General features: G+C 45.6%; 1 protein-coding gene across 4 annotated transcripts; it reads left to right on the top strand.

The window, feature by feature from the left end:
* Positions 1-5952: 5952 nt before the first annotated feature.
* On the top strand, positions 5953-25558 carry LOC142483994 (carbohydrate sulfotransferase 5-like). Of its 4 annotated transcripts, none has more exons than XM_075583936.1 (3): positions 5953-6025; positions 21063-21244; positions 22594-25555. In XM_075583936.1, coding segments are annotated over exons 2-3 (1203 nt in total). In that variant the 5' UTR covers positions 5953-6025; positions 21063-21243; the 3' UTR covers positions 23796-25555. The 4 variants fall into 4 exon arrangements, with proteins under 4 accessions (XP_075440051.1, XP_075440050.1, XP_075440052.1 ...); XM_075583935.1 differs by lacking the exon at positions 5953-6025 and adding an exon at positions 6217-6346; XM_075583934.1 differs by lacking the exon at positions 5953-6025 and adding an exon at positions 16272-16507.
* The last annotated feature ends 146 nt before the right edge of the window (positions 25559-25704 follow it).

Below are 25704 nucleotides of genomic sequence, written 5' to 3'. Positions count from 1 at the left end.
GTATTCCCGGAGCCAGGAGCACTGGTGATTGTGTGGTATTTAGATTTTTGGGTGTGCAGCTTAGATCTGTTATATCCATAAGGTTATGCCCATATACTGTAATCTTATTTGCATTTCTGTTTTCATGGTGATTTTTTTCCAGCTGCGTTTGTATCTAAATGCACAGATTGCAGTCCTGCAATGTGATATAAAATGCCGGTAAAATAATGAGAACATGCTGCCCTTCCATTATCTAAGCATTGAATGAAAGAGTTTAGTGAAACATTCGGAGTAAAATAAGTAATCTGCATGTTTCACATTATCTGGCAAATAACAAATAATTGAGTACCTGATGTATGTATATATATTTTTTTAACTTTTTTACATTTCTTGAAATATTTCTGATATTGTAAATTATGTTTCACAGATTTCTTATGTAATGTTTTGTATATATATTTTTTTCTTAGAAGTGCAAATAAAATGAAAATACAACTTTTGAATACCGTGTCCCTATTTTCAGTAACGAAATCAATCCCAAATATAAAAAAAGATCTTAGTGCAAATACTGGGTACACTTTCCGTGGCCGTGTCCCAGTATTTGTAAAATAACAGTAAGGCCTGGGACATGGTCAGCGCTTATGCGCTGACCCGTGCTGACCCGCGCTGCTGCTCGGCACTGAGCCCCTGCAGCCGCAATGAGAGCGGCTTTAGCAGGGGCTCGCGCATGCGTCAGCACGCTTGGGGAAGCGTGTGTCTGACGGAGTTTTGAAATTTCCCCGCTTGCCGGAGTGCAGGGCCGGTCACGTGAGCGGTTCGCCCAATGAGGGCGAACCAGCTCCGTGACGTCACTGGCCCGCCCCCGGCCCGCCCCCTGTCGGCGCGCTGTGTAAGGCCAGGGAAAGCACCGCTTTCCCTGAGCCTCAGCGCGCCTCAGCACTGTTTAAAGGCACTATGTCCTAGGCCGTATACACCGTTGACTTCTGCTGAGACAGTTCCTCAAATAATAACGAAATTAGTTATCTGATACATTTTTGCACATGGTTCCTTTTAACATGAATCGATTAGAGAGTATGTGTGTGAAAATTTTAAAGGAGCAACACTTTAATAAATCCGTTTAGTAGTATTAAATAATACTGCATTTTCACCCCCATTTGTGATGTCATTTTAAATGAGTTTTAATGTACTAAGCATCCTTTCCTTTGGTGGGCTCTGCAACACATCATGTCCTCTCCCCAGCAGTGGAATAGCATTTGCAACAAATGGTCACAACCAGGAAAGTGTTTCAGTGTTCCCAGCAGGAGACTGTGACCAAGTAGAAAGCTGTAGCAATAGATAATGTTACCCTTCGTAATAATATAAGGATATATTGTAGCCGTTGCATTTCACGCCAGGGGGATTGATTCCGCTTCAGCCGTTTGTTTATCCCCCGGAGCAGGAGTTTCGCCGATCGATCGGCAGTTTAGGTAATCATTTTCATTAACGGTAATCAAATGCGGTATAATTTAAAACAAACAAAAAAAAACCTTTTTTAGAAAAAGGGGGCAGCGAGTTATGCTTCTTTACTGTAAGTAACCAGGGATAAAATATCTCAGGATAATATGTAAGAATTTCCTACAGTGATGGATATTAAGGGTTCATCTAAATATCCTAAAGTCACTCCCATTCTTTCCAATCACCTATAGCCTTTCAGTTGGCAACTATGACGGGTAGCCAACTCCAGTCCTCAAGGGCCACCAAGACCCAGGTTTTCAGGATATCCCTGCTTCAGCACAGGTGGCTCAATCAGTTCCACATTCAGCTCAGTGCTCAGTCTTCGACTGAGCCACTGTGTGCCACCTGTGCTGAAGCAGGGGATATCCTGAAAACCTGACCTCTTAGTGGCCTTTGAGGGCTGGAGTTGGCCATTCCTGACCTTTAGCATGAAAAACCATATCCCTTATCTATTTTATGTTTCATCTATGGCTAACATGTACCTTCCGCGTTCTAGTTCTCACATTGGTGCCGGAGGGTTATGCAGGTAGGTTATTTTTAACCTATTTTTAAATCAATTTTTAATTGCACTATTTGTGCCCCACCACCGACCCACAATGCCCTGCAGTGCCTCTGCCACGTTCCTGGCCACGCTTCCTGGACATATTTATTATTTTGATATAATTACGATGAGATAGCACTTACATGTCGTTCACTTTCAATTAGCGAACCCCTCAGGGGAGGCCCTCGGGTGCAAGACACAATGACACGTAAACAGATTGTAGCCGGTTTATCAACTGCAGAAGGTGCGTCGGAGATAAGGAAATAACACAGAGGCGTCGCTTCTCCTCCACTTTACCTCTTAGCATCGCCTTTTAAATATGTTTTTTTGGAACAAGGATTTTTGACCTAGAAAAAAAAACATGAAATGTAGGATTCGGACCCGGGGGAAAAAACGAGATTTGCAAGTGGAAACTGCGCGGGAGGCCCCCCTCAATGAACCCAGAACCATAGAACCTCCAACGGTCAACACTCCTCGCTCCTCCAAGCTTCACTCTCAAAATGATCCTCTTCCCTCCTGGAACTCGCAGGGTTTGAGGTGACCACCCCGCCCCCTGTTTATGAGGACTCCATCCTCATTTTGGGGCAGGTGTCCCGCCCAATACCCTCCTCTGTCTGCATTGTGTCAGTGGAAACATGCCAAACGCGTTTGCGGGCCTTAGGATGATCTGGTTACAGGTTGCTGCATTCTCCAAGTACTGTATGTTGCAATGGAACCAACACCTGTCAGCTTTACCTGGCTATAAACCTCAGGGACGACTGACAGTAATTGGTATCCTTTCAGGCCTTCACAATAACCCTGCTGCAAATCGTGGAACCACAAATATTCATTTTAGTTGTGCAATGCCTAGGTCAGGGGCGCTACTCCAGTCCTCAAGCCCCCCTCCACCAACAGGTCAGGTTTTCAGGATATCACAGCTTCAGCACAGTTGTCTGAATCAATGGAGCCACCTGTGCGGAAGCAGGGACTGGTTGAGCCACCTGTGCGGAAGCAGGGACTGGTTGAGCCACCTGTGTTGGAGCAGGGATATCCTGAAAACCTGACCTGTTGGGGGGGGGTTCCTTGAGGACTGGAGTTGAGACGCCCGGGCCTAGGTGACGCAGATACAGACATTTAAAGCATCTCCTCTGAAAATGACCAGAGATGTGGGAACTTCCCAAGTAAAATGCCTATTTTTCACTGAAACTTTCCATACAGTAAACAAATCACAAGATGTTGGCTGGAATTCCTCAATTTCAAATAAAAATTCCCCTTGTGAGCACTATAGCATGTCACAGCCAGGTCTGCAACCGTGCCCTTCCCCATTATCTCTTAGCCTACAGTTCTTCCACTGCAGCACATTAGCACAGTGCCTCACCTTAGGCTTCATGTCCATTTTAACATGGATCCCCTGTTATGTTAAAAACGGACATGAACTAAACGGGGACACTGTGTGCTCATTTGCATGTCATTACCCAGAATCCCTGGCGGCAGTGGAAGCGCTGTATTCTGAGAGATACTGGGGAAATGCGGGGTTGCAGACCTGGCTGGGACATGCGATAGTGCTCACAAGGGGTATTTTTATTTGCTGTATACTGTACGGTGGAGGGGTTTTGTCACTTTTCTTCCGATCATACTTTATATCAGCGGTGCGGAAACTGGGGGTACGCCCCCCAAGGGGGGGGGGGCGGGAGAATTTGTAGGATGGGGCGCGGGCGGTTACAGATGCCCCACGCTCTTCCCCACGGCATTTAAATGAAATACCGGGGGGGGAGGCGTGAGGACTCTGTAACTCCCCTGCTCTCTGCGGGTCTTCGGCAACGCGTCGCCATGGCAACGCGACATCAAATGACGCGGCGGGGTCACGTCACATGACCCGCGACGTCATTTGACGCTGAGTCATTGGGAGAGAGGGGCGCAAACGCTGCAGCTCCCGGGCAGGGGGGGGGGGGACGCAGCTCAAGAAGTGTGTGCACCCCTGGTTTATATACTGTGCGGCTGAAAACAATTTCAAACAAACGCTGGCATTTTTCTTGTGACATTGTTGGGTTCCGTCAGAGAAGACTCTACCCTGAATTCTGTTGGTCTATAGCTGTGAACACACCTGGGAAATAAGTACATGTGCATAATTGTATTTATTTATAAAATGTGTTACCAGGAAGTAATACATTGAGAGTTACCTCTCGTGTCCAAGTATGTCCTGGGCATAATTGGAGAAATTGATTTACAGCAGGGCCCCGCTTCTCGGCGCTCCGCTTTTCGGCGATCAGCTGATACGGCGGTACCGAGAAGGGGGCCGCCATGTTGAATTTAAAATCGCGCACGCGCAGACCGCCGGTTGCGCGCGCAGACCGCAGGTCGCACATGCGCAGAACGGCGAAAATGCCGGTTTGCGCATGCGCAGCACTGAAAATCGCCGGATCCGCTTTCCGGCGATTTTCACTATACGGCGGGCCTCTGGACCGGAACTCGCCGTATACCCGGGGCCCTGCTGTACATATCAGGATTCACTTATATCCCAGAAATCTCAGGTGTGATCACATTTATCTCTCCACGTCATGGAAGGTGAATGTATTCTCTCCCTCTCGGGAAAACCCCATATTTCAGGCTGTGTGAGCTATGAAAAAGTTTGATTTTTCACACAAAAAATAAATAAAATAAAATAACAAAAATGGCAACTTTTGAAAGGTTTGCACATTTGGGCGTAAAGCTGGCCATACTTCTCAATGGCGAGCATGCTGCAGTGCTTGTACATACATTACTGTGTGCTCATGTTGCATGTCATTACCCAGAATCCCTTGCTGCAGTAGAAGCGCTGTATGCAAAGAGAGAATGGGGAAGAGCAGGGTTCCCTCACACGTGGGTTTTTTATTTTCTGTATGCATAAAATAACTGAATATGACTTGAGAATGAAAAGGTTTTCACTTTTAGGGTCTGCAGGTGGAGGTTTGTGCCTTTATGTAATGAATCTGGTTTCCAAACTGGGGTATGAAACATTTTCCATGTGGGATGGATTTTGTAATAATGGCATTTCCCCAGCTCACAGGTTCTGAGAGGAACAGGTAATGTGGGTATGTGGTATATACAGTATTACTCATATGTGGCTTGCTTTGTGAGACTCATGTCCTGTGATTAATGCTGCCTTGTACAGAACATACCACTCAGTTACAATTTGGAGACTAGTAAAGTAATATGGGACCCAAGAGCTCCCCTCTCTCCTCCCCCCCCCCCTCCCCCTGAGAGCCCATCTGAATGAGGCTCATTGTCTGAGGAGAGGAGAAGCGAGGGGGGAGTGAAGTGTGAGAGGAGAGGGGAGTGAAGTGTGAGAGGAGAGGGGGGGGAGTGAAGTGTGAGAGGAGAGGGGGGGAGTGAAGTGTGAGAGGAGAGGGGGGGGGAGTGAAGTGTGAGAGGAGAGGGGGGAGTGAAGTGTGAGAGGAGAGGGGGGAGTGAAGTGTGAGAGGAGAGGGGGGGGAGTGAAGTGTGAGAGGAGCGGGGGGGGGAGAGTGAAGTGTGAGAGCCGGGGGGAGTGCGAGAGTCGGGGGGTGAAGTGTGAGAGGAGAGTGGGGGGAGTGAAGTGTGAGAGGAGAGGGGGGGAGAGTGAAGTGTGAGAGCCGGGGGAAGTGTGAGAGCCGGGGGGAGTGCGAGAGTCGGGGGGGGGGGGGGGTGAAGTGTGAGAAGGGGGGGGGTGAAGTGAGAGAGGAGAGGGGGGGTGTGAAGTGCAAGAGGAGAGGAGGGGGTGAAGTGTGAGAAGAGAGGGGCGGGGAATGGAGTGCGAGTGGAGGGGAGTGAAGTGCGAGAGGAGGGGGGTAAATGTGAAAAGAGAGTGGAAAGAAGAGGGGGTAAAGTCTGAGAAGGGATGGGGTAAGGGGTGGGAGTGAAACGCGATAGGAGAGGGGGTGGTTACGATAAGAGAGGGGGGTGAAGTGTGAGAAGAGAGGGGAAAAAGAGAGGAGGGTTAAGTGTGAGAAGAGAGGGGGGAGAGAAGGGAGAGCTGAAGTGAGAAAAACGGGAGGAGAGGAGGAGAGGAAGAGTAAAGTATGAGAAAACGGGGGGGGGGGAGTGTGAGAAGAGGGGAGGGGGGAGTGTGAGAAGAGGGGGGAGTGTGAGAGGAGGGGAGGGGGGAGTGTGAGAAGAGGGGGGAGTGTGAGAGGAGGGGAGGGGGGGGAGAAGAGAGAAGGGGGGGAAATTAGAAGGAAAGGGGAGGAGAGGAGGAGTGAAACTGTGAGAGGAGATAGGGGAGGGAGGGGTCAGGATAGAGGAGAAGCGAGCGGTGCGCCTGCTGCTGAATCTTCTTTCTAGTGGTGTGTGCGTCCTGATACCCGCTAACCCAGCGAGGGGGCTGGGGGCTGCGCACAGGTAAGTGCAGAACTGCTCCCAGAGAGAGCGCTGTGCCCAGTGACTCATCCACATCAGGAACAGATACAAAGTATGCACAGGAACTAATCTCGCTGGGTGTAATTAAGATGTAAAGTGTAGTAATGTGTGTGTGTGTGTGTGTGTGTGTGTGTGTGTGTGTGTGTGTGTGTGTGTGTGTGTGTGTGTGTGTGTGTGTGTGTGTGTGTGTGTGTGTGTGTGTGTGTGTGTGTGTGTGTGTGTGTGTGTGTGTGTGTGTGTGTGTTAATAATTATTATTAGGGGGTGAAGCATATTAGGGTAAGGGGGTGAGCTGGGTGTGTGTGTGTGTGTGTGTGTGTGTGTGTGTGTGTGTGTGTGTGTGTGTGTGTGTGTGTGTGTGTGTGTGTGTGTGTGTGTGTGTGTGTGTGTGTGTGTGTGTGTGTGTGTGTGTGTGTGTGTGTTAATAATTATTATTAGGGGGTGAAGCATATTAGGGTAAGGGGGTGAGCTGGGTGTGAGATCAGTCACTGGGACAGGGCTTGCTGCTGTCACATTCATTTCATTGCAATTTGGGTGAAACGTGTTCAGATGCATGTATGTGTGATAGTACATGTGTATGTATGTACAGTATGTATGTGTGATAGTACATGTGTATGTATGTACAGTATGTATGTGTGATAGTATATGTGTGTATGTATGCATGTATGTGGGATAGTATATGTGTGTATGAATGTATGCATGTATGTGTGATAGTATATGTGTGTATGTATGTATGTGTGATAGTATATGTGTGTATGAATGTATGCATGTACGTGTGATAGTATATGTGTGTATGTATGTATGTGTGATAGTATATGTGTGTATGTATGTATGTGTGATAGTATATGTGTGTATGAATGTATGCATGTACGTGTGATAGTATATGTGTGTATGTATGTATGTATGTGTGATGGTATATGTGTGTATGTATGCATGTATGTGGGATAGTATGTGTGTATGTATGTATGCATGTATGTGTGATAGTATATGTATGTATGTATGCATGTATGTGTGATAGTATATGTGTGTATGTATGCGTGTGTGTGTGTGTATGTATTTATTTATAAAATGTTTTACCAGGCTGTAATACATTAAGAGTTACCTCTCGTTTTCAAGTATGTCCTGGGCATTGAATTACGATGACAAATACAGTTACATAAATGAACAGGGTATACATTATATACAAGACATTGCATGCACAGTTGGAGAAGATGTATATTATGGGCGTATGTAACAGTTACAGACCAGATTAAAATGTGAGACAGCCTTAGTTTTGAAAGAATTTAGGGGCTTATGCAGAGAGGTACTGCTTAAATTCGCCGCAGGATTGGAATTTATTGTTGTGCTATGCAGGGTACTCCGGTAGCGCGGTGTGCCTGAAATTGCTAATTAGGCGAGTTTCACGCGGCGTGAAACTCGCCATTCAGACCCGCGCGGTATTTGCCAACAATACAGCCAACTTTTATTGGCGGGCAAAATTTCCGCTTAACGCGTCATTTAGTAGCTCCGATTGGCGCGTTCATGCGCATCAGAGCTACTGGAATTGTGCGTCTTTTAACAGTGGCGAACTCACGCTTCTCGCCACCCGTCTGGCGAATTTGACTAGTCCCTCCAAGTTCTCGCCACTAACTCTTTGAATGCAGACATTTTTGCCGCAAACCTGCCGAATTTCACCTTACCGTACCTCTCTGCATAAGCCCCCATAACTGGTGGTGGATGTGAGAGTCTCCGGTAGGTTGTTCCAGTTTTGGGGTGCACGGTAAGAGAAGGAGGAGCGGCCGGATACTTTGTTGAGCCTTGGGACCATGTGTGTGTGTGTATGTATATATATATATATAGATATAGATATTGTGACAGAATTATTGACAGGAGGGCTGTAGAGAAGACTAAGGGGCCTATGCAGAGAGCAGCGCTTTTTAAAATTGGCGAGGGGAATAAAAAGTTGGGTTAATGGAGAGTTTTATTCTCCATATGCAGAAATGGGCGAAATCCGCTATTTATACCATTACTGCATGTGGAGAATTGTAAATGAGGAGATGCGCGCTGCTGAAAGGGAAAAAAAAAAAATTGCGCTTTTTTTTCCCCCCCTATAGCCGGCGAGCTCCTGCTTCTTGCCAACTTTAGTTGGCGGAGAAAATTGAAGAAAATCGCGCCATGTTATTGGCGCGAACAGCCGCTAGATGGCGTTCGCGCGTTTCTGAATTTGGAAATTTTTAAAGCTGGCTAGATGTAGGTTCTCGCCAGCTGCGCGGCGAAATTTTCAAAAAAAAAATAAAAAATGGCGCTTGTTTCAAAACTCGCCATTACCTGCCTTTCTAAAGGCAGATTTTGCCAAAAAATGGCGCTTCCCCCGATAACGCTGCTCTCTGCATGAGGCCCAAAGTCTGGGGTTACTGGTCTTTCATTTTGTCTCCTTTATTGTACTGTATGTGTGTATGTCTGATAAGTGTTTATTAGTCATTCTGTGTACAGGATGGAATGTGTGATTGGGCAAGGTTTGCTCTGCGATTATCCCAGGTAAATTATGTTCCTAGGTACCCTATCTACCAAGCCCAGCAACTTTGCTGTCTACTACAATCAAAATCTACTGCCTATCTGTTGGTGCTACACTCCCTCACCCCCTGTACATCCATACCCCGGGGTACCCCAGAAAAAAGCTGCAATCACAATATATATATATATATATATACAGTGGTTGACAAATCACCAAAAAATCTACTTGCCACACAAAAAAATCTACTCGCCACCTAGTAGCAAACGTGTGCTGCTTGGGCCAATATTTACTCGCCCGGGGGTTAAATCCACTCGCCCGGGGCGAGCAAATGTATAGGTTTGTCGAACACTGTATATATATATATATATATATATATATATAGAGAGAGAGAGAGAGAGAGAGAGAGACAGACAGACAGACAGACAGACAGACAGACAGACAGACAGACAGACAGACAGAGAGACAGACAGACAGACAGAGAGAGAGACAGAGACAGAGACAGAGATAGAGATAGAGATAGAGACAGAGACAGAGATAGAGAGGTCAGGATGTGTGCACTGTGTACTTATGCATATTCTGTATGCAGGCAGATGTGTAAAGTTCTAGTCAATGCTGTGAATGTGTATATATCATATATCCAGTTTGAATGACTGTTTGAAGTGTATCCCAGGGGTGCTATTTGCACTTGTGTGTGACTAGATCATATATGTGTGTGTGAGACTTTTGTCAGTATTTCCCAGTGCTTGTCACCATCAGAGTGGTACCTTGTTACCAACACAACATCAAGGGGTTTGTGGGGGTTTCAGCTGTGAGATCCACTTCAGACCCCATTACAGATCTGAGTCCTGGATCCTTTCAAGAAATAATATTTTAAAACTCTCTAACAGTACCAAATAACCCCAACTTTTCTAAGCCTTACTGCAAGCAGACATCACAGTCAGTATAGGCTTGTCCAAAAATACTGGGCACAAGGGTGAAAGGTGCGACGCGCGAGAATCGTTGGTGGGGAAGAATGTTATTTATAAATGACCTGTTGTTACGTCATTTTTTCTAAATGTCACTCCAAATATTCACCAATTTATATTCTTTTTCGTAAAAAAATCTGGGGAGGGATCTTGGTGGGAGTGTGAGGGAGTGTGAGTGGGAGGGAGCGCCCTTTCCGAAGATTTTTTTAGGAAATAGAAATGAAATAGTGCAAATTGGTGGAAATTGGTGCACGCTTGGAGTGAAGTTTAGAACAAATGACGTAATGGTCAGATCATTTATAAATAACTTACCTGCAGTCATACTGTACATGGCGAGTAATACTGATCTTACTGCTCCTCCCACAAATCCTCTCCCCTTATCCTCTCACCCTTCCACCCCCCTCGTCCTCTCTCACCCCCCTCCACTCATCCTGTTTTACCTCCCTCCATTCATCCTCTCACCCCCCTCCCTGTCATTATCACCCCCACAGAACAGCCAGCAAAATATACTATCACACATACATACATACACACATATACTATCACACATACATACATACACACATATACTATCACACATACATGCATACATTCATACACACATATACTATCCCACATACATGCATACATACACACATATACTATCACACATACATACACATGTACTATCACACATACATGCATCTGAACACGTTTCACCCAAATTGCAATGAAATGAATGTGACAGCAGCAAGCCCTGTCCCAGTGACTGATCTCACACCCAGCTCACCCCCTTACCCTAATATGCTTCACCCCCTAATACACACACACACACACACACACACACACACACACACACACACACACACACACACACACACACACACACACACACACACACACACACACACACACACACACACACACACACACACACCAAGAAAAAACAGAACAAATAGACTCAGGACACACAGGACACAGTCTCATCTCTCTCTGCTCCATGCTTTTCCTCCTCTCTTTGGCCCCACCACCCCCAGGCTCCTGCCACCTGCATCCTGATTGGCTGCTGCTGTGTAAGGCTGAGCTCACTCTGCCTACATCACGACGTGGCGTGCGCGAGTCCGCGTTTGCGCGCCTCTCTCTGCTGGGCGATGTGTGCTCACCCCCAGCAGACTGAATGATGCGACTTGTAGGCGGGACCCTGACATGGGTAGGGTGTTTCTTTTTTAACATTTCACTCATTGGCTGGCGAAGTCCACGTGACGCGGTTCTTCCCCGCCGGGAGACGTTTGCAGTTTGAAAACTCCCATCGGCAAACATTAAAGAATGATGAACGTGCGCGCGCCAAAGTGAGCGGGGCCTAATGCAGCCAATCAGGATGGAGGAAGCTGCGCAGCCCCCTAGCAGCAGCAGTTCTGCTCTATCCCTTCTCAGCGGAAATCCTGCGATCGGTTATTAAATCCGGAGAGGTAATACCGGCATACACATACATGTACAGAGAGGTAATACCGGTATACACATACATGTACAGAGAGGTAATCTAGGTTCCTACGACTTGGTGCCTCAGCAATTGCCAAACCAATTGCGTCCATAGTCAACTCTATCCTGTCTGCAGGCCATATCTCTAAGACCTGGAAAACTGCCAGAGTTTTCCCAATCTTCAAAGGTGGGGACAAAAACACTGTCTCAAACTACAGGCCAATCTCACTTCTCCCAATTCTATCCAAAGTCATGGTAAAATGTGTCCACTCCCAATTAAGCGATTTCTACACCAAGACAAATTTCCCTAGCCAATTCCAATCTGGGTTTCGTCTCAAACACTCCACCGTAACTACCCTGCTAAAAGTTTGCAATGAAATCCAGTGCGGAATGGAACAGGGACAACTCACTGGTGCAGTATTCCTAGATTTTGCAAAGGCTTTTGACACAGTTGATCATGCTATCCTGCTTAACAAACTCCAGAGCTCTGGAATAGGGAAACATGCTTTAAACTGGTTTCAGTCCTACCTATCAGGAAGATCCCAACATGTGTCCATCTCAGGCTCTAACTCCAACCCCCTGTGGTGTCCCGCAAGGCTCTGTTCTGGGGCCCCTACTCTTCTCAGTGTTCATTAATGATCTTCCCACAGCTTGTAAGGAAGCCTCAATACACATGTATGCAGATGACACAATCCTATATGCACACAGTCATAGCCTCTCTGACCTTCAACACATACTTCAGTCTGACTTTTTGAGACTCGAAAACTGGATTTCCCAAAACAAACTGTTTTTAAACACTGACAAGACTGTAACAATGGTATTTGGGACCAAGACTAAATTTGTAAAGCTTCCAGCGACTGAGCTCCTGATTCGAACCAACGCTAACACCACCCTAACACCTGTCACTAGTTTTAAATACCTGGGCTTATGGTTTGACTCCCACTTAACATTCGGGATGCACATTGATACCCTGACAACCAAGACCTATGCCAAACTAGGGGTACTTTACAGGAACAAATCCTCCCTAAGTCTCCTGGTCAGAAAGCGTATCGCACAGCAGATGCTAATGCCAATTATTGACTATGGAGACATAGTATATGGCTCGGCTCCTCAAACCCACCTTAGCAAACTTGACACCCTCTACAATTCAATTTGTCGTTTTGTTCTCCAATGCAACTACAACACACATCACTGCGAAATGCTCAAAGAACTAGATTGGTCATCACTAGAGTCTAGGCGCAAAGTTCACCTTTCCTGTCTTGCCTTTAAATTCTTTATGGGCAAGCTACCCAGCTACCTGAACAAGCTCCTCACCCCTACCACATGCAGCACCTATCACCTGAGATCAGACTTCAAAAGACTGTTCATGATCCCAAGGCTCAACAAAGTATCTGTCCGCTCCTCCTTCTCATACCGTGCACCCCAAAACTGGAACAACCTACCAGAGACTCTCACATCCACCACGAGTTTAAGTTCTTTCAAATCTAAGGCTGTCTCACACTTTAATCTGGTCTGTAACTGTTTCATACGCTCATAATATATATTTTCTTTAACTGTGCACGCAATGTCTTGTATATAATGTATACCCTGTTCATTTATGTAACTGTACTTGTAACCATGTATTATTTGTTTTACTCTGTGCCCAGGACATACTTGAAAACGAGAGGTAACTCTCAATGTATTACTTTCTGGTAAAATATTTTATAAATAAATAGTAATACCGGCATACACATACATGTACAGAGAGGTAATACCGGCATACACATACATGTACAGAGAGGTAATACCGGCATACACATACACAGTGGTTGAGAAATCACCAAAAAATCTACTCGCCACACAAAAAAATCTACTCGCCACCTAGTACCAAACGTGTGCTGCTTGGGCCAATAGGAGCTCGCCACGATGTTAGATCCACTCGCCCGGGGCAAGCAAATGTATAGGTTTGTCGAACACTGCACATACATGTACAGAGAGGTAATACCGGCATACACATACATGTACAGAGAGGTAATACCGGCATACACGTACATGTACAGAGAGGTAATACCGGCATACACATACATGTACAGAGAGGTAATACCGGCATACACATACATGTACAGAGAGGTAATACCGGCATACACTTACATGTACAGAGAGGTAATACCGGCATACACATACATGTACAGAGAGGTAATGCCGGCATACACATACATGTACAGAGAGGTAATACCGGCATACACATACATGTACAGAGAGGTAATACCGGCATACACATACATGTACAGAGAGGTAATACCGCACACATACATGTACAGAGAGGTAATACCGCACACATACATGTACAGAGAGGTAATACCGGCATACACATATATGTACAGAGAGGTAATACCGGCATACACATACATGTACAGAGAGGTAATACTGGCATACACATACATGTACAGAGAGGTAATACCGGCATACACATACATGTACAGAGAGATAATACCGGCATACACATACATGTACAGAGAGGTAATACCGCACACATACATGTCCAGAGAGGTAATACCGGCATACACATACATGTCCGGAGAGGTAATACCAGCATACACATACATGTACAAAGAGCTACACATACATGTATAGAGAGGTAATACCGGCATACACATACATGTACAGAGAGGTAATATCGGCATACACATACATGTACAGAGAGGTAATACCGGCATACACATACATATACAGAGAGATAATACCGGTATACACATACATGTACAGAGAGGTAATACCGGCATACACATACATGTACAGAGAGGTAATACCGGTATACACATACATGTACAGAGAGGTAATACCGGCATACACATACATGTACAGAGAGGTAATACCGGCATACACATACATGTACAGAGGGGTAATACCGGCATACACATACATGTACAGAGGTAATACCGGTATACACATACATGTACGGAGAGGTAATACCGGCATACACATACATGTACAGAGAGGTAATACCGGCATACACATACATGTACAGAGAGGTAATACCGGTATACACATACATGTACGGAGGGGTAATACCGGTATACACATACACGCCCAGAGAGGTAATACCGGCATACACATACATGTACAGAGACGTAATATCGGCATACACATACATGTATAGAGAGGTAATACCAGCATACACATACATGTACAGAGAGGTAATACCGGCATACACATACATGTACAGAGAGGTAATACCGGCATACACATACATGTACAGAGAGGTAATACCGGCATACACATACATGTACAGAGAGGTAATACCGGCATACACATACATGTACAGGGAGGTAATACCGGCATACACATACATGTACAGAGAGGTAATACCGGCATACACATACATGTACAGAGAGGTAATACCGGCATACTCATACATGTACAGAGAGGTAATACCGGCATACACATACATGTACAGAGAGGTAATACCGGCATACACATACATGTACAGAGAGGTAATACCGGCATACACATACATGTACAGAGAGGTAATACCGGCATACACATACATGTACAGAGAGGTAATACCGGTATACACATACATGTACAGAGAGGTAATACCGGCCCCATACATGTCCGGTACTATCTCCCATTTTTTACTGGACAGAGTAACCAAATACCGGGCTGTCCGGATCAATACCGGACACCTGGCAGCCATAGTCACAGTATGGGCTGAAAGCGTTAATAATAACGCAGATTTGGTTTTACTGGATCGTTATTTTTGTTTGCCACAAAACCTAGAATAGTTTCAGGGACTTAGCGGAAACAGTGCAGCCAGCGATGGAAATGCTTTCATGTAAGTGGGTGTGACACATTCTGCTAGTTTACTATTTAAATGACTCGTACACATACTTTCCCTCTGGCCTGGGGACGTATAGAAAGCATGCCTCGGTGCCTCGGTGCCTCGGGGCCTCGGTGCCTCGGGGCCTCAGTGAGAAGGTGCATACCTGCTCAAATTGATATATGCAGAACAATAGAACGAAAACATACTGTAACATTTGCTTAATTTGAAACGTTTTTCTCTAGCATAATAGCAGAAATATATTAAAAAACCTGTGTTTATTAATCAGTTGTGTAGTATTAGGTAATAATTACTGCGCTGTCACCATTCTTTCTCTTACACTCCCCCTCTTACTTCCCTCTCTCTATTACCACTCTCTCTCTCTCACACCCACCTCTCTTTCTTACTTCCCCCTCTTTTTCTCTTTCCCTCCTCCCCATCTATCTCCCTCTCCATCCCTATCCCTCCCCCTCCCCTTCACTCTCCCCATCTCTCTCCCTCCCCATCTCCCTCCCTCCCCTTCTTTCTCCCCCCCATCTCTCTCCCCCCATCTCTCTCTCCCCATCCCTTTCTCCCCCACCCACTCACTCTCGCCCCCTCCACTCCCTCCATCCCTCCCCCCGGCTCTACCACCAGCCTGTGACCATTATTGTTTCTGTAATACTTGTAGCCCCCTGCTAAAACCAGGCCCTTTTTAGCATGAAGGCTAGGGCTGCGCTCACTCTGCCTACCTCACGACGTGGCGTGCGTGCGCCCGCGTTTGCGCACCTCTGTCTGCTGGGCAATGTGTGCTCACCCCCAGCAGACTGAACGACGCGACTTGTGGGCGGGACCCCGACATGGGTAGGGTGTTTCTTGTGTTTACATTTCACTCATTGGCTGGCGACGTCCACGTGACGCGGGCGAAATCACAACTTGAGTTGTCTCCCTCAAGTGCAGCCGCGCCAACGCTGTTCGTCGCCGCCGGGAGTCATTTATAGAATGAAAACTCTGATAGAATAGCATTAAAGAGTGCCGGACGCGCGCACGCACGTAAGCGCGCGCACGTCGCGTGGCAGGCACAGTGAGCGGGGCCTAGAGCAGCACTCTGGCAGTGTAGGGGTTAAACCCATTACACATGGTTCTGCATGTGAGCTCAGAGATAGGGTACAATGTTGCAGATCCCAGGCACATGAGGCATGACTCAAAGCTAAGAAAGTTCTGGTAGGTCATGTGACCGGTGGGGTGATGCCTTTGCAACATCTCGTTTTGCCCAGAGACTGGGGAAGGTTTACACCCCCTGGGTATGATGGGTGGGGACCCAGGACCCACCCGAGAGAGAGTGCTGCCGAGAGAGAGTGCTGGGGGCAGACTGTGCTAGGCCCCTTTTTCCACTTATTTCCACTACAGCCCAGGCCTGGATCCACTGGAGAGGCCTTGAGACAAAAGGTAAAACTGACTGAGCTACACTACGCTGAAGCAGGTAGAAATCCTGTTTGCAGCATAAGGCCGAGTTCAGGGTGGATGCTACGGCCGCGAGCGTCCGTGTGCGCCTCCGCAGCCCTGCGATCTGTGGCTTGGCTGTAGGAGTTGGGTCGTGGCGTTTGGGGGCGCGGCGATCGTGTCACGGAGCTGGTTCGCTCACGTGACGCGACAGTAGCCCCAAATATCATTTTGGGTTGTAGCGGCAAAATGTTGCAGCGTCAACGCTGTACTTTCAGTTTGAAAACTCCCACCGAACAACCCGAAATTGCGACGGACGTGCGCGCGCACGTCGCGTAGCAGCCACCCTGATCTCGGCCTAAGGCTGCGTTCAGACAGGCTGCGGTGCGACGTGCGTTGTCGCCGCTGCACTTGAAGAAGACAAATGAAGTTTGAGCACGCATCGCCCAGCAGCCAGAGGCGCGGACGCGGGAACGCGCTGTTTCCTGTCTGAACTTAGCCTTAGAGAGAGACTGATTGTGCCCGGGTGGGGGTAGGGGGTGTTACATAATAATAATAGATTTGTATTGTTTAGCACTTATATCTCAAAATAATAATGTTGGTAGGTAAAGCGCTGAAACATAGTATATATGCACACGCAAACGCACGCACGCACACACGCACACACACCATCCATTGTTCTGGGAATTGTGTGTGTGTATGTTCGCATTTTTTGTTTTAATAGATGCAGCAGTGGCTGAGCTTTAAGGAAATTTAATTACCTAATTTCTGTAGTGTGTGTGGTGTGTGAGGGAAGTGTGCGTGTGTGAGTGCGCGTGTGACAGAGTGCGCGCATGTGATAGTGGGTGAGTATGAGTGTGCGCGCTTGTGCGTGTGAGAGCGTGTGTGTGTTTCAATAAAACTTTGTCTTCACAAAACTCTCGCTGCCTCCTACATTTTTGCAATCCCAGTGGAGAGTGAACAATTTAGCCAAATTAAAACCCAGATATATAATAAAAAACCCTGAAACAGAAAAACATTAAAATAATCTAAAAAACAGTATTAAAAAACCCCCATAAAAAAACAGAAAAGCATCTAAACTATTTCAATATGAGCAGGTCCATGTGTCATCGTAACTGAAACGGAGAGAAACTAATTAAAAAAGAGCAGAGTAAATTAGTAATTTAGCATTAGGTGAGACCTTTTTTATTTGGACTAACAATTGATATTTTAAAACCAGAGACAGAACATAAAACACAGACAGAGCTCAGTGCACATCCAGTGAAACTCATACACGGTACAGTGCCTAAATATATATGTATAAATATCTATTAAATAAAATGGTCTTTTAGTTTAACACTCCATAGCATCTCCCACTCTCAGGGGAACTTGCTTGCTTGCAGTATGGTTGTGACAAATCTAATACAGAGTGCTTTTCCTGATAATGTACAGGTTATTAAAAGCTTCAATCAGACTTAGAACTTTGCAACTAATATTGACAGATTTATTATAAATCATTCTTCCTGGCAATGCACAGGTTATTAAGAATTTATATTAGTGTTAGGGACCCCTGGAAATGTGGTCTGCCGTGCAGTGGCTCAGGGGCTTACAACAATTTTGGCCAAAAATGTTAAACTAAAAGACCATTTTATTTAATAGATATTTATACATATATATTTAGGCACTGTACCGTGTATGAGTTTCACTGGATGTGCACTGAGCTCTGTCTGTGTTTTATGTTCTGTCTCTGGTTTTAAATATATATTGCCATGCTCAGTGGCACTCCTCTGTGACACTCATATGCTTATATATATGTTGTGGTTATTTTGGGGGTTCAATAGGAGCTTGTTAGGTGTCCAGTATGTTTTACAATTGATATTTTAAGACAAGTTTTTAAGAGTTCTCCTCCCTTCCTCAGGTCAGCAACCACACTAACACTGCCATTTATTTTCCTTTTTTTATCGTTGAAAATGTTTATTGCGTTTTCCATAACAACAAAACATATTTCAACAAGACCACAAAATACCAGTTTACAGTGATCACACTATTCCTTTACATTTACCAGTACACTAAACCAGTAAATGATATATTACAATGACATATACTTTATTGTATACCGTTGAGTCAGTCCTATCTGCATTGTCTCATGGATCTGTATTTCCCTCTGTACACCTCCCCCTCCACCCCTGCCCCTCCCCCCCCCCCCTGTTACAGTTCATGTTTCTTTGCTATAGGTCCTAATCTTATCTAACTATAACAGGTATTAGATGTTTCATTCTTTCCCCCCCTCATCACCTCCTGGGCCTCTCACGTATCAGACTTCTTAGTAAATACCACGCCGTTTTGGCCGAACGCCCGCATCACAACCTCTTTGTCCCTGTCTGGTAACATTTCAGTTAAATGATCCCATTTTTTAAATCGTCTTTCCGTCCTTAGCTCTTTGTTGGTTCCGGCTTCCATTTTATTTAACATAAATAATTGTGTTAAATATTTGTTTAGCATCTCCGTGTTAGGGGGGGGATATCCTTTATCCATTGTAAGTAACATTAGGGTTTTTCTGGCCGCCGATAATGTAATTTCTACAAATGTAGGTATTCTCACCCCCGGTATTTATGATCTTCCATTCCTCTAAATTACCAAATATCAAAGAAACTGGTTATTTTAACATTCTGCTGTTTATAATCCATCACTTGGTCCCAAAAATTTGCAATCTTGGTCCCATAAGCAGGGTTTTAGGTCTGCTTTAGGTTGTTGACACTTTGGACATCTATTCCTGGATTTGAACACGGCGATTTCTACTCAATAAATTAAAATGGGAAACTATAAAATATAAAATGTAAATGTAAAAAATAGAAAACAGACTTTATAACATGTAGGTGAATTATAAAGTGATGCAGCATAACTCTCCTACAGAAATATTATAAATGAAACAGAAAAATTAGTAACTTTCTTTGAAGCTTTCAGAAATGTAAATAATTCTTCATAGATAGCTGTCTTGCTATAAACTGAAAAATAATATTTTTTGTGTCTTGCCGCCCAGGCAAGGATATCAACATTTATGGATCTAGCGTGTAACATACGTGTCCCAAAGTGATTTTTTATCTTTAAAACCTGTAGCTAATTACAATACTCGAATGTTCATAAGTACAGGTAAAGATAATTTTACAATAGTACGTGTTCAATTAGTCATCTGTTCAGATACCCAAATACTTTTTAAGCCCGGCTAAATGGAAGTTGCTTTTTTATAGGGTAGCCCCTCGGTATATAACCAATGTGGAATAGGCTCAGTCCTCAAGATCCCGCCCCTCCCCCCCAACAGGTCAGGTTTTCAGGATATCTTTGCTTCAGCATAGGTGGCTTGATCAGTGGCTCAGTTGAAGACTGAGCCACTGATTGAGCCACTTGTGCTGATGCAGGGAACCACTGAATGAGCCACATGTGCTGAAGCGGAGACATCCTGAAAACCTGCCCTGTTGGGGGGTCTTGAGGGCTGGATTTGGGAACCCCTGCTCTAATGCCAAATGTAGTGACTGATTGAAACACACAATTTCAAAGAATTAAGGTTTATGTTTTTCGTCACATCTAAAAATAGGGTCCCTTAGCAAAGTTTAATACTTTAATAATATGGGCGTTTGCTACCTCATGCCTAAGGCTGACTCCATAGAAGGACAGCCAGCGCTGAGCCGTGCGGGCGCTACGCGATGAGCCCCGTCATCCTCAATGAGGATGTCTTGAGAGCGGGCTCCCGCGAGCGTCCGCAGGCGTGCAGAGGCGCAGGGATTTTCAGCCGACAGCAGAACCTGTTTCTGAGCGCGCCGTCGGCTGAAAACCTCCAATCAGAGCGAAGCCGCGTCACCGTCACTGGCCCAGTAACGTCAGTGCCCAGCCTCCCGAACGCGCACGCTGGCTCGTCTGCTAGTTCATGCAATCGCTCCTGATTGCGCAGACGAGCCTCAGCGTCAGCGCGGCTCCCCCCTCTATGGACGCAGCCCAACTCCACTTATTACTGATTTACAGAGATGCCGGACAAAATAGGGGGGACACTTCTTGATGCACTGCTGCTAAGAAACACGTGTTCAAAAAAAATGTCTAAGCATTAACTATGATAAAAAAGACACTGAGCTTTCTATGGATCCTTTATTTCAAAAGTAGGATCCGCTTTGCAATATGGGTACACACGACCTAGCATGAGTATATATACACTTTTACATCGGAGAGGTGCTGCCCCCCGCTGATCATTGCAGGCTGCCACAAATTGATCCACACGTGGTTATTGCAAAATTTGAGTGGTCGAACAGCGATTTCCATTTATGTTATTTGTACATCAATTTTTAAGAGTTCAGTGTTTAAAATAAGCGCTCTAAATTGTGGCTGGATACCATTCAAGTGAAATGGCAATGACCCCCAAACTCACTGCATACATGTCATATGTAAAGTGGATTGTAGGCTAAAGCAGTAAAATTCCGGGCATTATTGAAATCCCTACTCTCTGATTGGTTAAAATTCCGGGCATTATCCAATCTGTAATGCCCGGAATTTTTGCTGCTTGCAATGTGTTGATTTCCAATGTGTTTATTTACAGCCAATCAGCTTTCAGAACAGCTCTGAGACAGGGCAGGGGATTGGTCTGGAAGCAGGAACAGCTCACAGACAGGACAGGGGATTGGTCAGGAAGTATCAGCCACAGGTTGACTCCTCCCCCTCCCTCCGTGAGCAGAGCTGACTGAGCAGACTCAGTTGAATTGGAGAGGGATGGACTGTAAAGTAAGTACTGTAAGTGGCTGTAAGTGGCTGTCTGCAGTTTGTTTGTGGCTGCCGTTTCTGTCTGACTAGTGTGTGTGTCAGTAGCAGTGTTTGTGGGTGTAGCAGTGTTTGTGTGTGTGGTGTGCTGTTGTGTTGTATGTGTGTGTAGCAGCAGCAGCAGAGTTTGTGGGTGTGTAGAGCTGCTGTGTTGTGTGTTGACCTGTTGTCAGCAGTAGTGTTTATCGGTGTAGCAGCAGCAGTGTGTGTGTGTGGTGTGCTGTTGTGTTTTATGTGTGTGTAATAGCAGCAGTTTGTGTGTGTTTAGAGCTGCTGTGTGCGTAGAGGTACTGTGGTGTGTGTGTGTGTGTGTGTGTGTGTAGAGCTCCAGTGTGTGTGTCAGCAGCAGTGTTTATCGGTGTAGCAGCAGCAGTGTGTGTGATGTGCTGTTGTTTTGTGTGTGTAGCAGCAGCAGAGTTTGTGTGTAGCAGTAGTTTGTGTGTGTGTGTAGAGCTGCTGTATTGTGTGTTGAGCTGCGGGGTGTGTGTGTGTGTACACAGAGGGGGCGGCAGTGTGTGGATATAGATAGCTGCAATGTAAGCGTATATAGAGGTGCTTTAATGTATTTACCATTTTATTTTAATAAAACAAAATCTATATATCTATACAAAAGTGTCTTATTTATGAAAAAAGCCTACATTTATCCTATAATAGTAATAATACCCTCAGAACAGGGCATTATTGGCCAGTAATGCCCTGTTCTTCGGGGATTATGACTTAATTAAAACTGCTGCCTTAACATTGATAGTAGGAGACTACGGTGCCCCTAAATCCATATTAAAAAAAAAAGAGAACGTCGAAAGCCGACCGCGCACGACCGAGCTGCGTTTGGCCGCTGTTGACTTTTATTCGCGCGTGCACGCTCCGCGTTCCCGGACATTTTTAGTTATTTAAAAATTCCAACCTTCTACAAAAAGCCAGACATGTCCGGGATAATCCGGCCATATGGTAACCCTAGCAGGGACAGTAAATAGAAACTTCGTAGCATAGTAATTTATTATCACACTGATAACTATATACAGAGAGACATCAACTTTATCACATAAGCAATAACACTTAGTAAGGGCGGACAGTGCTTGTAGAGCCAACACCAAAGGCAACATATTCCTAAACCACTATAAACCCCTCTACTTAGTATTCCTTTAAACGGATAACACCGCAGTAGGTGGTATAGGCGTGTATATTTTTGGCAAACACATGTGTCTGGTCATCTTTATCATTATTAAATGCAACCCATACATTTTGCAGAACTATATGAGGTTTCACTTAAAACTATAATTATAATATAATCCAAGTTGTCTCCCTCTCTCCAGTGAGCTCTCCATTGAAAGCCATGATCAGAATACGGATAACGGGCACGCTAGTTGCTGCATTTATTCTTCTCCAAGCGATATTTCTGGTTTTGATGGTCTCGCGACACAATGTTTTTCTGCCAAACTCCGAGGAGAAAGCAGAGAAAGTCCACCTTCTCATCCTTTCGTCCTGGAGGTCGGGTTCGTCTTTTGTTGGCCAACTCTTCAGCCAACACCCAGATGTCTTCTACTTGATGGAGCCAGCTTGGCATGTGTGGGTGTCCATGTCTCATAATAGCGCCCAAGTCCTGCACATGGCAGTGCGGGACCTGGTCAGATCAGTCTTCCTGTGTGACATGTCCGTGTTTGATGCCTACATGCCCAACAAGAGGAACGTTTCAGACCTGTTCCAGTGGTCTTCGAGCAGAGCCCTGTGCTCATCTCCTGTGTGCGATTTCTTTACCCAGGACGATATCACCAACGAAAAGACGTGTAAAATACTTTGTGGGAAATATTCATTTAATAAAGTGGAACAAGCGTGTCAAAAGTATAGTCATGTTGTCCTGAAAGAGGTCCGCTTCTTTGACCTGAAAGTGCTCTATCCCCTTCTGAATGACCCTTCCTTAAACTTGAAAATCCTCCACTTGGTTCGCGATCCCCGAGCTGTTGCTAAGTCCCGTGAAGAAGCCGCGAAAGCTCTAGCCCGTGACAATGGCATTGTCCTCAACACCAACGGCACCAAAGTAGACGACAGCAAGTATGAAGTGATGCGTGAAATCTGTCGAAGCCATGTCCAGATCTACGAAACCGCCGTCCATAAAACTCCCAGCTTTCTGAAAGGTCGGTACATGCTGGTGCGCTATGAGGACGTGGTGCGCGACCCAGTCAAAGAGATTTCGGAGATGTATCGTTTTGCCAATCTCAAAGTGACCAACAAGCTGCAGGGCTGGATCTACAACATAACACACGGGCAGGGCCCAGGCGGGAAAAGGGAGGCCTTCCAAATAACATCGCGCAACGCAGTGAATGTTTCCCAGGCCTGGAGAAATGTTCTTTCCTTCCAGAAAATCAAGAAGATACAGGATGTTTGTAAGGGTGCTATGAACATGCTTGGGTACCAACTTACAGACTCTGAGAAGGAGCAGAAGGATTTGTCTATGGATTTTGTGTTGCCGAGACGACAATCCCAATTCGCTTGGTCATCGTCGAAAGAAAGAACATGACGTGCATTCTTTGTCCTTTTATTTATTTATTCATTTTGGTGATAGAAACTGTGAAAACGAGTGTTGCGTGCGGAGTTCCTAAATTCGTGGTCCAGTGACAGCAATCTAACAGCAAAGTTATTTCTACCAGCAAAAAAAATCACAGAAGAATAATGTTTTCTTTAGGAATTATCTTAATTTAAATCCTCGTGGTTTTTATGTTAATCATAAAAATGATGTTAGGAGTTATTGAAAATGAATCTCTTATCTTTCCATTCTGTACATTGATTTTTTTCCTGGCGACGTAGTAGATAGAGCCGGAGGAGAAGTCTATAGACCAGGGGTGGGCTACTCCAGTCCTCAAGGTCCAACAACAGTTCAGGTTTTCAGGATATCTCAGCTTCAGCACAGGTGGCTCTATCCGAGGCTCGGTCAAAGTCTGAGCCTCAGATTGGGCCACCTGTGCTGAAGCAGGGACTGCTTGAGCCACCTGTGCTGAAGCAGGGACTGATTGAGCCACTAGTGTTGAAGCTAGGATATCCTGAAAACCTGACCTGTTGGTGGCTCTTGAGGACTGGAGTAGCCCACCCCTGCTTTAAACCCACAGATGTATCTCTTGCTGTAATTTTTCTTCACTCCTTAGCCACCCACTAGCAACCTGTCTGCATCAAACATTCTGATTCTGTTCGCCATTTGTGTTTTTGCTTTATCTCCTCCCTACGCACCTTGAGCCTTATACTTGATTGTTTGTTTTTGGTACTGAGCGATAACTGTATTTTTGTGCATCAAATATTACACACTTGAAGAAACAATGTTCCATTGGATGCCCATGATAAATGATGGAATATTTCACTACTGTCACCCTGCCCGATGTAAGGAGGAACAGACATCTCATGCCTTTTGGGGCATTATTCAATACGCTCCGAAGTGGCCACCATTATTACAGATACATTTATTTAACATTGTCAATGCCAGTGTTTCAAATCTTTTCACTTTTTTAGTAAATTACATTTATATATTGAATGATATTTATACAGTGAGTAATTGTTGGATAAAGTTTAGATCGATCTTGTCATGTGTGTTGGTTGGAGGCTGTGGGCCTCCCATAGGGTTTCGGGCATGTCCAGTGGGTCATTCTGTGTTTGTTCTGCAGCCGGGCGAGGCGCAGAATAAGCAGACAGCTATGGCCCTGAGCACCGTTCTTGCTGCAGACTGTCAGACTGTGTATAGGGACATCATACAATGCTGTATGCTCAGTGATGAACGGAGATTCCTTCCGCTGGTTTGATGCCGTAACCCTATCCCAGGGGTGGCGACCTCCAGTTCTTAAGGGCCACCAACAGGACAGGTGGCTCCATCACCTGGAGACACCTGTGCTGATTCTGGAACTGGTTGAGTCACCTGTGCTGAAGCAGGGACTGATTGAGCCATGTGTGCTGAAGCAGATATATCCTTAATACCTGGCCTGTTGGTGGCCCTTGAGGACCGAATTTGGCCGCCCCTAGCCTAACTTCTCTTGTCCACGCTCTCATCCTTCTTGCCTGTACTACTAACTAACTTTCCTTCTTCCAATCTCTCCTCCTTCGATATGTTTTCAACGTTGGTGACTTTCAAGTTCACGTTAAGCCCGTCAATCCTGAAATCCTTCGCCGAGTCTCCTTTTAAATCCCCAATTTCCTTCAAGCTTCCTCTCCAGCTGCCTCCCCGCTCTGGAGAGGATGTCGGCGTCCTTCAAATGCACGTGGGACTCCGATGTTCTGGGGGGCAGGGAATCGGTTCCACCGCATACTGTACCTTACCTCTACTCTCTCGCTCTACATTCCACTCGGCACAAGCCTCCTCTTTACTCTAAACACACCTTCTCTTACACCAGGCGCCCACTTTCCCTCCTTCATTATTCAACTGAAAACCCACCTCCACAGCAGGCCCG

The sequence above is a fragment of the Ascaphus truei genome, unplaced genomic scaffold (assembly GCF_040206685.1).
Source record: "Ascaphus truei isolate aAscTru1 unplaced genomic scaffold, aAscTru1.hap1 HAP1_SCAFFOLD_411, whole genome shotgun sequence".
Taxonomy (NCBI): Eukaryota; Metazoa; Chordata; class Amphibia; order Anura; family Ascaphidae; genus Ascaphus; species Ascaphus truei.
The sequence above is the reverse complement of the archived record's forward strand: the minus strand, read 5'-3'. Positions and strand labels throughout refer to the sequence as shown.